The sequence below is a fragment of the Phaseolus vulgaris genome, chromosome 4 (assembly GCF_051622355.1).
Source record: "Phaseolus vulgaris cultivar YP4 chromosome 4, ASM5162235v1, whole genome shotgun sequence".
Lineage (NCBI taxonomy): Eukaryota > Viridiplantae > Streptophyta > Magnoliopsida > Fabales > Fabaceae > Phaseolus > Phaseolus vulgaris.
The window spans coordinates 42,910,933-42,923,700 of NC_143501.1; the positions used below are offsets into that span (position 1 = coordinate 42,910,933).

The 12,768-nt window shown below is 31.5% G+C and overlaps 1 protein-coding gene across 1 annotated transcript; it reads right to left on the reverse strand.

Annotated features, from left to right (window-relative positions):
• Positions 1-6,741: 6,741 nt before the first annotated feature.
• LOC137837656 (cytochrome P450 736A117) lies at positions 6,742-9,192 on the reverse strand. Its single transcript, XM_068646748.2, has 2 exons — positions 8,216-9,192; positions 6,742-7,558 (listed from the first exon to the last, which is right to left on the reverse strand). Exons 1-2 carry the CDS (start codon positions 9,161-9,163, stop codon positions 6,947-6,949), a joined length of 1,560 nt encoding a protein of 519 aa, XP_068502849.2. The 5' UTR covers positions 9,164-9,192; the 3' UTR covers positions 6,742-6,946.
• Between the last annotated feature and the right edge of the window lie 3,576 nt (positions 9,193-12,768).

Sequence of the window (12,768 nt, forward strand, 5' to 3'; positions counted from 1 at the left end):
TTAGTATTCTATTCTATCTCACACATTTGTCGAGGGTCGAACATCCCCGGACTCAATCCAAACACGATAATTCTATTCTAAAAGTAACAATAACTAACATAACATAAAACTTTTATTAAAATGTAATTAACAACTAACTAAATATATATATATATAATATAAATTTAAGAAAATACAAATTATATAATACAAATTTATATATAATAATATATAAATTAATTGTTTCCGTAACTAATTTATTAAATTATATATAAATTATAATAAACAAAAATTCAAAATACACAGAAATATATAAATTATTAGTTATTAGTTATAAATTCCATTCAAACAGTTAACGCACGGAAATATATAAATTCCCTCATGATATTCACATCCAGTATCCTTCCATTCAAACAGTTAACGCACGGACACCTGATCTTTGCTCCATCATGACCACTAATAATCGCGTTATGCTGCGCAAATTGTATAAATTCCTCTACTCCCCTTTCGTACTCATCACTTATACGAATAACATTAATCCAACCTCGATCCATTATATATTCTGGAATAGTTAGGATTTTCTAATAATTAGTATTCTATTCTATCTCACACATTTGTCGAGGGTCGAACATCCCCGGACTCAATCCAAACACGATAATTCTATTCTAAAAGTAACAATAACTAACATAACATAAAACTTTTATTAAAATGTAATTAACAACTAACTAAATATATATATATATAATATAAATTTAAGAAAATACAAATTATATAATACAAATTTATATATAATAATATATAAATTAATTGTTTCCGTAACTAATTTATTAAATTATATATAAATTATAATAAACAAAAATTCAAAATACACAGAAATATATAAATTATTAGTTATTAGTTATAAATTCCAAGTTGTATTAGTTATTAATTAAATATATATTATAATACAAAAAAATAATAATTCAAAATATTAAATAAAAATTCAAAATATTAAATATAAATTCAAAATATTAAATATAAATTCAAAATATTAAATATAAATTCAAAATATTAAATAAATATTAAATACAAAACCAACCTTTCCGTCGTGAAGAAGCTTGATGGTGATCGAAGTGGAAGACAAAGGCGAAGGCGGCGGCGGAAGCTGTGGCGGTGGCGGAGCAGGAAAACAGCAGCGAACACTAATGGAACAGTAACCTAAGTGCCACAAACGAAGTAAGGAAACGAAAATGACAATGGCAACAAAGTGAATAATGAATGATGCGAAAACGAAAACGAAAACGAATGAGTGAAACTGAAACTTACAAAACGCAGAGAGAAGAAACTGAACTGAGCGCAAAACGTTGAAACGAAGAGCGGAGAAGAGGAAAGTGAAAGTGAAAGTGAAAGTGAAAGTGAAACTAGTGGCGCGCTTCAAATTTTTAGGGTAAAATTGTTTTACAAATGCGGTTGTAGGGTAAGACCGCATTTGTAAATCAATTCAAATGATTTACAAATGCGGTCTTACCCTACAACCGCATTTGTAAAACAATTTAATTTCAAAAATACCACCGCGTTTTTTACAAATGCGTTTAAGCGCAAAGCCGCACTAAATAAAGGGTCGTTGTTTTACATTTCTGCACTAGTGACTTATGAAAATGTATTATATACACCATTGCCATCTAAAAGCCTCCCAAGAATATACCTCACCCACCTTCATACCTTGATCCATTGACAAAGAATAAAGTCTAGGAAACAAAAATTTAAGGTTAATGTTGTGTGCCCACACTTCCTCCCAAAATCTAACTTTATCCCTATGACCTACTTTCCAAACAACAACCTTTTTGAACCACCTTTCTTCCTCTCCCTCTCCACAGACTTCAGTTAAATCCCTTTACCACCATGATTGATATTTCGACCGAGAAAGACTTTTACCTCTTTCCGAGCAATATTTAGATATAAGGATGTCTTTCCATTTCCCTTTTTAATCACTCATTAACCGCCATTTCCATTTCGCCAAGAGAGTGCAATTGAACTTTCTTATATCTTTAATCCCCAACCCACCTTCTTCAAGGGGCTTACAAACTTTCTCCCAACTTACCCAAGGGATAGTCCTGTTATCTTTGCCCCAGGCCCAAATGAATTTCCTTTGTATACTAATTATACTACTGCACACTGAAACTGGAGCTTTAAACAAATACAAATAGAAAAGAGGTATGGTGGTAAAGATCGATTTAAGTAGGAATATTCTTCCTGCCATAGATAAAAATCTCTCCTTCTAAGAGCTGAGTCTAGCATTTATTTTGTTGACAACAAGCTCCCAAAACTGTTTCTTCCTAGGATTACCTCCAACTTCTATCCCCAGGTATTTAAAAGGTAACCGCATGGTATTGCAATTTAAAGATTTTGCGTAGGTATTAAGGGAATTCCTGTCAACACAAATACCTGTCAATTTAGAATTATGGAAGTTGACTTTCAAACCTCATATAAGTTCGTGGCACCTAAGTATCGCCTTGATAGTGAGGATATTGGAGAAGGACTCGTCACACAAGAATAAAGTGTGATCAGCAAATTGTAACGTACAACAATCAACACCATTTCTTCCCACCTTCATTCCTTTTAGCATATTTTGTTTTAAAGCTTGTCTCACAAGCCCGACCAAGCCTTCAGCCACCACAAGAAATAGGAACATGGCCAAGGGATCACCCTGTCTCAGCCCCCTAGAAGGTTTGAATTCCTCCGTGGGGCTACCATTTATCAAAATTGACACAGGCGACGAAACCAGGTATCCTCTAACCCACGAAATCCATTTGCTATGGAAGGCCAACCTATGAAGCATATCACGCAAGAAGTTCTACCTAACTAAATCATATGTCTTTTCGAAGTCCACCTTCAAACAAAGCCCAGACCTCCGATATCTCCTTACCTCTTCAACCACTTCATTAGCCATAAGAACACTATCTAACATACCTCTACCGCTCAGAAAGGCAAACTGACAATCATCTCTGACCACAGGTAGAACATTCATCATGCGACATGATAACACCTTAGTGATAATCTTATATAGAGCTCCTACAAGGGATATTGGTCTAAGCTGATCAAGCGATGAAGGATCTATTAATTTGGGGGACTAAAGCAATGAAACACACACACCCACACGCCCACGCACGCACGCACACGCGCACACGCACACGCACACACACACGCACACGCACACACACACACACACACACATATATATATATATAACAATCTTAATTAAACAAAGAGTCTTTTCGGCATTTCGTCGATACAAAACTCCTTATGTCTGGGGGTTAGTGTACTGTCCAATTAATAATATGATCGAGAGGTTGAGAGGCTGAAAGGCCACAACTACAAGAAACTCTCGCTCTACCAAATATCATGTGATTAATAAGGATCAAAAGACTTTAATTATAAAATAGGAAAATGTAAAATAATGACTAGCCTTAATACTATATCAAGGTCCAAAGATTAAGTCCAAAATATTAAGAACAAACTCAATAAATATAAAGTACAAAAAGTAAAAGCCCAATAAGGTTGATAAAGTCCAATAAAAAGTAGCATAAATAGGTGACTTGATTAATAGTTAAGTAAAGTGTTTTTAGAGAGATTATCACTTAATCAAATTAATTATGACTTTATCATCGAAACACCTTGCAAGTACACCTACATGTCTGAGAGAACTGAAAGCAACCTGTTCGAGAGAAACAAGACTAATATGCTTGAGAGAACCAACATCCACCTGTTCGAGAGAACCAAGACCCACTTGTCAGAAGAAATCAAGAGATTGTGAAGAAGAGATCACTAAAGTATATTAGAGAATGAAGGAGGAGGAATGAAAAGTTTTTATTTCATAAGCAAAAACAATATATATAATGGAGGTATTTCAGGGATACATCAACCTGTATACATGGAACCAAACACCTGCACATCTACTAAGCTTTTGAACACTAAGCTCTCAAGCGTAACATCTACCTTCTCACCCTAAAAACATAACGTACGACAACACCTCCTATACCTAAAGGGTCGTAGTCCTCCCAGAACCCCTCTCAGTTGGCAAACCTCTACCTTTTATAATTTTTAATAGATCTCATACATATTAGAGGTTCAAGACACCAGTTAGAGTAGGAAAAACATGTTGAACGTACCTTCGTAGTTACCCACGACCAGACCTTCAATTGAGACATGGTGAAAATTTCAAGATGATCAATACGTCCATTTTTAAAGATCTTCTTATTCCTTTGTTTCCACAAATCTTCTACAACTGCTATCCATACACAGGACCAAGAATGAAAGTAAATGCAGAATTACAGATAAAGCAATCAGATATGCCAAGAAACAAAAATGTATTTAAATTGATACCAAAAAAATAATCGGTTGTTTTTGCGAATCAATCGATTATTCTTACTAGCACTTCAACAAGAACATATTTAAAATAGATTTAAAAACAGAGAGGGAGAGAGAGATTTACACACAATGTTTTTATACTGGTTCACTCATAACCTGAGCTACATCCAGTCCCAGAACAACCTCTGAATAATCCACCATGTAATTAATAATAGATTACAAAAACAAACACATCAAAAAGCCTATCTTAATACCTTCAAGACTACACTCCCTCTTTGATGTACCACCGCCACACACAGTCAGAACACCCTCTGACTTGAAATACAAAACACTTTACAGTATTCAAAAGTAAACAGAAATACAAGAATGAATAGGAAAGATTACACTTGATACAAGAAGAAAAAACACAACTCCTATTTCACTCTTTTGACCAAGGCAAAACATATAACCATCTTGCAATCTCTTTGGAAAAAATTCTCAAGCTATTTTCTGTAATTTGATTTATGTGTTATTAATTGATATTCAAAACCCAGTTATAAGCCCACAAAAATAGTCGTTTGATTCAGTTAGACAAAGCCCAAAACAGATGCAATCAAGCCAAAATAGTTTTGATAGTTAAAACAGAATCTGTTATGTTTTTAAAAAAACAATCGATTGAAACCTCGATTCAATCGATTGATATGGTTTTGACTTGTAAAGTCAGCCAATTTTAGATTTTCAAAAATCCAAAACACCAAGTGTAAAACAACCGATTGAAACATAGAAACAACAAGTTGTTTTTCACTTACTTTGAAACAGTTTTCTTTAAAAGATCTTGATTGTTTCAGCTTTGGATTGGACTAAGAGTGATTTAACAAAAGCCCTATAAGCAACAACCCAACTTTAAGCATCCTTCTTGGATTTGGAATCATCAAAGCTTCATCTTCAACAAGTTTCACTTTCCTTAACCATCCGAAACTGTGAAAATGGATTTTAGGGTCCTGGTGAACCACTAATGCCAAGCCAACCCACTCATAACACTTTGACCAAATCAGCCAAGTTACCCTACAAGTGCAAAAAAGGTGGGAAGTTGTTTCCTCTTCCTCCCCACACATACAACACGTGTTACTTCCCCCTTATTCACCAAATTTACTTCAATCGCAATTTTATCCTCCAGAATTTTCCAGAACGAGAAGTATTGAAGTAGTAGTTATTATTATCTTGTTGACTATAATAATAAATTTTAATGAGATATTTGTGAGCGGTAAAAGTCATCTATATTTATATGCTAGGTGTATTTGTTCAAAATATGTATACGTGAGATGATTTCAGTGTTAAAGATTTTTTTTTTATCAGCAAAGAATGAAATTAAATTAAGAGAGATACAAAAGGGATATCCAAATCCTTTTACATAAACCAAATCACATTAAAAATCTCTAAAGAGATGAACAAACACCCTAGAACCAATAGATATAAAAAGCAATAATATTAAACATTAATGAAGCTTCTTAGATACATGGAAGAGAGTTTTACTAGTCAATTATTTATTATCATATTATTGAAAATTATTTAAATTTTGTTGAGTAATAGTGCAGAATCTTTACGTTGGGCTCGATAATTTTCGTAAGGTATCAATTTTGTCAAAAAAAATAAGACTGAAAGAAAGTCACTTATTTGTTCACTTATTTCTTAACACGTGTTCCCATTATTTTCAATTCGAAGAAACACGAAGTGCTTATGGAAGTGCGTATGACTGTTCTTGATTTTGTTTTCAAATAAAGCACGCATGTAGCTTCGTTTCCAAGACATTTTAATTATTAGAAAAATCTTGATGGTTCTATGTTGTAAAAAGCTCTTAAATTCAATTTTGCTATAACTCTGCTTTTTTCTTTTTTTTTCTTTATAATCTTTTATGCAACAATATCTATTCAATCCTTTTTTTCTCTCAATTTTTTTTGTTTATATAATTATAATCATTTCCATTTTATCCGAGGTTCCACCAAATACTTTTTCTAACTCATTTCGAATAACACAATCCTTTGTATTAACTATTCCTCTCCCTTTCTTGATTTATCTATTTTAGATATAAGACATGATTAACTTACCATTTACAATAGATACACTTTCCAGGAAAATTCTATAGCAAAAACACTGCTAAAATTTCTGAGACAAATTTTATGTCTTTGGTCTGTAATAATGGTGTTCCTTTCCCATTTTACATCCTTTGTCACAATTCCTATTAAAGAAGTTTAAGGCAATAGACTCACTTGGAACACCAATGTGAATAAGAGAAACATGTCTTAGATATATGGTGTGCTATATAAACCTAAACCTAAAGAGGAGAGGGTAGTAAAATTATTGAAATGAAGGAAGCACTTAAGTCATTATTGGTAGATAAAAGAAAACCTTCCCATAAAGAGAGAAAGAGAGACAGAGTTGACCAAATTTTAGAAAATAGAATCATAAAGATCACTTGATCAAATATTACACATAGAAATTGAGGACAACTTATAGTTACAATAGCAAAATAACAATAACATGATAAACCAAATCTACTATAACAATAGATTGTATATGGGCTGAGAATATAATCCCTTATTTTTTCTTCTAAGTTATTATGTTAATCTTTTACAGTAACTTCTTAGGCATGATAGGATGCAATTGCTATGAGAGGAAATTTTCTATGACTGGTCAAGCCATTAGTTTCAGTCATGTTCAATGTCTGTTGCCCCACTTCTCCGCTTGGAACTTCCCAATTAAATTGGAGAACAAGGTTTGCTAGGACCAGCTCAATCACATTCATGGCAAACATTATTCCTGGACAACCCCTCCTCCCTGCTCCAAATGGTATCACTTCAAAATCATGTCCTTTCACATCTATTGAACTATTTAAGAATCTCTCTGGCTCAAATTGTTCAGGTTTATCCCAGTAAGAAGGATCTCTTGCAATTGCCCAAGCATTAACTATTACTTGTGTGCCAGTTGCAATGTCATAGTCCATCACTTTGGCATCTTCCATGGATTCCCTTGGAAGCAACAAGGGAGCTGGGGGATATAATCGAAAAGTTTCTTTAATCACTGCCTTCATATAATGCATACTAGTTAAATCTTCCTCAGTTATGCGACTTCTGCCACTAACCACATTCCTTATCTCACCTTTTAGCTTCTGCATCACAGTTGGGTGCCTTAGGAGTTCTGTCATTATCCATCCTAGGATTGTGGAGCTAGTCTCAGTGCCTGCAGAAAACATATCCTGAAAGAAATACCCATCACTTGTCAATTTCATTGTCTACCTTGAATTTCCATGAACGAAAATAAACTCAACATGCATTAAGATTTTGTGCAACTAATATGTGACTTAACTTTATATTGGAAAAGTAGTGTATATGTCTTGAACGTTGAAAAAAAATAACAAAATCTAATACAGTGTTGAGAAACTATAGAATAAGGATAGGATTAGAGTTGTGCGTGAATATCGTGAAGGATAAAAAAGACATACAACTTTCTATAATTGACCCTAACCTTTATTTTATTGTTATTTTTCTAGGGTTTAAATTTTAAGAAAGAAAGTAACATAATAAAATAACAATCACATCACTCAGGTAAAAGAAAATTTTAACTTTTGAAAATATTTTTTGAGTAATAGACAACGAAATTTAACAAAAATTAAAATTACTGAAGTTTATTAAGAAGCAGAAACTTGATCTTTTTCAATAATAAAATAGATATATTCAACAAAACCCAATATCATTTAACAAATATTATAGCAATTAAAGAGATTATTTATAATATTGTACTAATGTTAGAGGTACAAAATTAATGAGTAAACGAGTAAACCTCGGCTTTGGTTTTTAAAATAAGTAAATACGTTAACTTATGCAGGATAGCTCATTGTATTAATCTTACGTACCAGCATTAAAGCCTTTATGGTTCTTTTATCAATGTGGAATCCCAAGGAGTTTGTCTCTTGGATCCTCAGCAAAATGTCCACCAAATCATTCTGCTCTTCATTATCAGCACCATGCACATCATGTCCTCTCCTACTTACATGCTCATCAAGAACTTGATCAAAAAATTCATCAAGCTGTTTAGCCACTCTCTTTGCCCTACCATACATTCCATTAACTGTTCCCAACCAATCAAGCCAAGGTATGTAGTCCCCTATAACTGAAGCACTCAACAGCTCCATCATCTCATCCATTGGCTCCCGAAGCTTACTCCCTCCTTCTCCACTGTATCTCCTTCCGAGAGCAGCTCTACACACTATGTCATTTGCGACTGTAGTAAATAAATCAGTTAAATTCACAGGCATCGAAGAAGAACAACACTGCTTAATCTTATCCATCATTGCGGAGATTTCCTCTTCTCTCACTACACCAAAGGATTGAACCTTTTTTGCACTGAGAAGATGCAAGACAGAAATACTCCTTATCTGCCTCCAGTAGTTGCCATATGGAGCAGTTGCCACATCTTTGGAATCATACAACAAGATATCGAACATCTTACGATGTGGTCTGTTGGAAAAAACAAGGTCGTGTGTTTTCATAACCTCACGAGCTGCCTCAGCTGTGGAAACCACAAGAACTGGCACCCTTCCAAAGTGAAGTAACATTAAAGGGCCATAGGTTTGAGCAAAGGATTGGAGATTGCGATGAGTGAGGGCGCCAAGTTGGTGGAGATTTCCTATTATTGGAAGCTTTGGAGGAGATGGTGGTGAGATTTTTTTGCTCCTTGCAGAATTGAAATTGTGATTACATTTGGATAAAAGATTGATGAGAGTAGGTAAAAAGAAGATGATTAAGGTAGCGATTGGGAGGAAAAACCAGCATGAAGAGTTTTCATGCAGAGAAGTGAACATTGTGTCGTGTGTTTTCTTTAATTTGCTGTATAATTAATTAGCAATGCAGAACTGAGGTATTTATAATGTTTGTAAGCTAGGTGTATTTGTATACGTTTCTTAGATTTTTTTTTTTCAAATACAGTACGTATGTAGTTTCCGTTCCAAGATATATTTAGAGATTACGTGAATGATTTGAAAGTAGGAAAATGATACCTCTTAACACCACAGTTCATTAAATATATATCTACCTAACAACTAATTTTTTAATAAAATATTATATAATAAAAAAATAATAATCATATATGAATGTAGTAGAATGGTTCTAGATAGTTAAAAGCTCTTAAATTCAATTTTGCTAGAACTCTGTTTTTTATTCTTTTTTTTTAGTAATATCTTTTGCAACAATATCTATTCAATCCTTTTTTTTTTCTCAATTGTTTTAGTTTATATAATCATAATCTTTTCCATTTATTCGATGTTCTATAATTTCCTGACCAGAAAGTAAAACATAAATACTTATTAAGTTTAATTTTCTTGACATGTTTGAAGAACTAGAAAAAGAAAAAGAATTAGAGAACAATGGCAATAAATAGATAAAGGTAAAACTTCCAACCATTTGCCACTAAATTAACAATACAAGTTTCTTTAATAATATATACAAGTTGTTTCGTTTGTTCAAAAGCCCTAAATATTGGAACCAAGACTTTTCTATAATTGCAAAGTTTACTAAAATCACAATGATTGTAAATTTTATCTACGATTCATTTGACCACATAATAAGATACGTGTTACTTCTTGCAAACCTCCACTTTATCATTTTGTATTGTTTTGCTGATAAAAAAAAAAAAAATCATTTTGTATTGTTTTTAAGCTTTGACTATGCTATGCATGAACTTTCAGCTATTCAGCCTAATCATCTTATGATAGTGATCTGATTTGATATTATAAATGTCAACGAGCCAATTTTTTTCTCCAAAATAAATTATTTCACTGACTTTTAAACTTAAAACTGAAAAATTGTTTATAAAGATTATAATCAAATTCTATTTATAATTTTTCACATGTCTAATAGAAAGATGCCTTTTAAACTCATCATCAAATACTAAATTTAAATTAACTTTTGTTCTCGAACGGGTTAGGACTAAGAGAATTATTACCTTTCTCTTTGGTTGGTCGGTCGCTTTCTACTTCTTCCCTTCACTGAATGTCTTCCTTCTCTTCTTCATTGTCCCCTTCCTTGTAAATTTCAAGTCCGGATGGTACGTACAAAAGGCACTCCAATATTTCAGTGAGATCTTAGTATTCGGTGTTCGGTGTAATTAATGCGTGATGATGACGTACCTTTTTATCGAAATCTATGACTATTTATATGATTATCATGGGTCTTTTGTTATTGGGTCGGATTAGGGTTTTGAATTATAATTAAGAGTGTATTACCTAATGCTTAATCGCTGTTTGATCTTGTTCATCTTCTGTTTGTCTTAATGAATCTGATCGTGTCGGTCGGCTCTAGTCGGATGTTGAGACCTCCATCTATCATTCGGATCCAATCGGTACAACTTTTGTTACAAATTAAATACACTAAAAGAAAATGATTAAATAAAATCAATTTTTGAGACAAAATATAATTAGTTGCTATATTGATTAAATTAGATATTATTTTAGAGATTAAAAAAATTATTGATATCTAAATTTGTTTTTATTATTGATAAATAGTTTCTAAATTGGTATCTACACTACAATAAAAAATTGTTTTAACAGAGGTTTAATTTTACATTACCAAAGGTTAAAACCTTCGTTAAGTCATTTATCCTAGGTTGCAGTTCCTACGCTAAATCATCTATGGGGAACGTGTTACCTGGGGTGTTTTAAAACCCCTAAAAAAATCAGTATTAACCTTAGTTAAATACAATTGGTTTAAGAACCTCCATAAAATACCATGGGTTTGAGAACCTCCGTAAATACCATGGGTTTCATAGCCTCTTTAAAATATTATGGGTTTCACAACCTTTATAAAATACTATGGGTTTTAAAACCTTCGTAAAATAGTAAAAGTTTCAGAACCTCCGTAAAATATCATGAGTTTTAAAACCTCTATAAAATATCATAGGTTTCACAACTATAAACATTCATGTGCTTTATGTATTTTTTGAATCATTTATCATTTAAGCATTTACGTGCTTTTTAACCAAAATTAATAATTTTTTCGTGCAATACTTGTTCCAATTCTCACAACCTCTAAACTAATATGAGTTTCAGAACTTCCTTAAAATAGCATAGGTTTCACAACTATAAATATTCATGTACTTCCTGTATTTTTTTTACTTATTTATCATTTAAACATTCAAGTGTTTTTTTAACCAAAATTAATTACATTTATTGTATTTATTTATGTTTTAAAGTACTTTCTTAATGACATTAAAATGTTTTAAGTTATAAAAAAATATTTTTTATCCACTTATATTATTATTTCGTGCAATTCTTGTTCCAATTTTTACGACCTTTATAAAATAATATATATTTAAAAATCTTTGTAAAATATCACATTATTTTAAAACTTCATAAAATATCATAACTTTCAAAACTATAATAATTCATGTGCTTATGTGTTTTGTTTATCATTTAAACATATACGTGTAACCAAAATTAATTTTATTTATTTATTTATCTTTTATAAAGTACTTTTTAATGACAATAAAATATCATAATTTATAATAAATATTTTCTTATCAACTTGAATTATTCTTTCGTACATGTTCCAATTTTCACAACCTCTCAGATAGTACAAGTCAACATTGTATTGTATTGTGTGTATCTTTAATTTGCTGTATAATTAATTAGTAATGCAGAATGAGGCATTTATAAGCATTGGAAGTCATCAGTATTTGTAAGCTAGGTGTATTTTTGTATACGTTTCTTAGATTTTTGTTTTCAAATACAGACGTATGTAGTTTCTGTTCCAAGATATTTAGAGATTACGTGAATGATTTCAAAATAGAAAAACAATACCTCTTTAATACCACACTTCATTACATATATATATATATATATATATATATATATATATATAACAACTATTTTTTTAATAAAATATTATATAATAATAAAATAATAATCATATGATTTTAGTAGAATGGTTCTAGATAGTAAAAAGCTCTTAAATTCAATTTTGCTAGAACTCTGTTTTTTTTTTTTTTAATCTTTTTTCTTAGTAATATCTTTTACAACAATATCTAATTTTCTCAATTGTTTTGGTTTATATAATCATAATATTTTCCATTTATTCGATGTTCTATAATTTCCTGAACAAAAAAGTAAAACATAAATACTTATTAAGTTTAATTTTCTTGACATGTTTGAAGAACTAGAAAAAGAAAAAGCACTAGGGAACAATGGCAATAAAAATATAAAGGTAAAAGTTCCAACCATTTGCCATTAAATTAACAATACAAGTTTTTTTAATAATATATATACAAGTTATTTCGTTTGTTTCGAAAACCCTAAATATTGGAGCCAAGGCTTTTCTATAATTGCTAAGTTTACTATGTACGACCCATTTGACCACGTGTTATTTCTCGCAAACCTCCACTTTATCATTTTGTATTGTTTTTTAGCTTTGAATA

Excerpts from the sequence above, each read along its gene's own strand:
- LOC137837656 (XM_068646748.2), bottom strand. The coding sequence starts at position 9,163 with ATGTTCACTTCTCTGCATGAAAACTCTTCATGCTGGTTTTTCCTCCCA. Across the intron at positions 7,559-8,215 it reads CCATAAAGGCTTTAATGCTG|GATATGTTTTCTGCAGGCAC; the intron begins GTACGTAAGATT and ends TATTTCTTTCAG.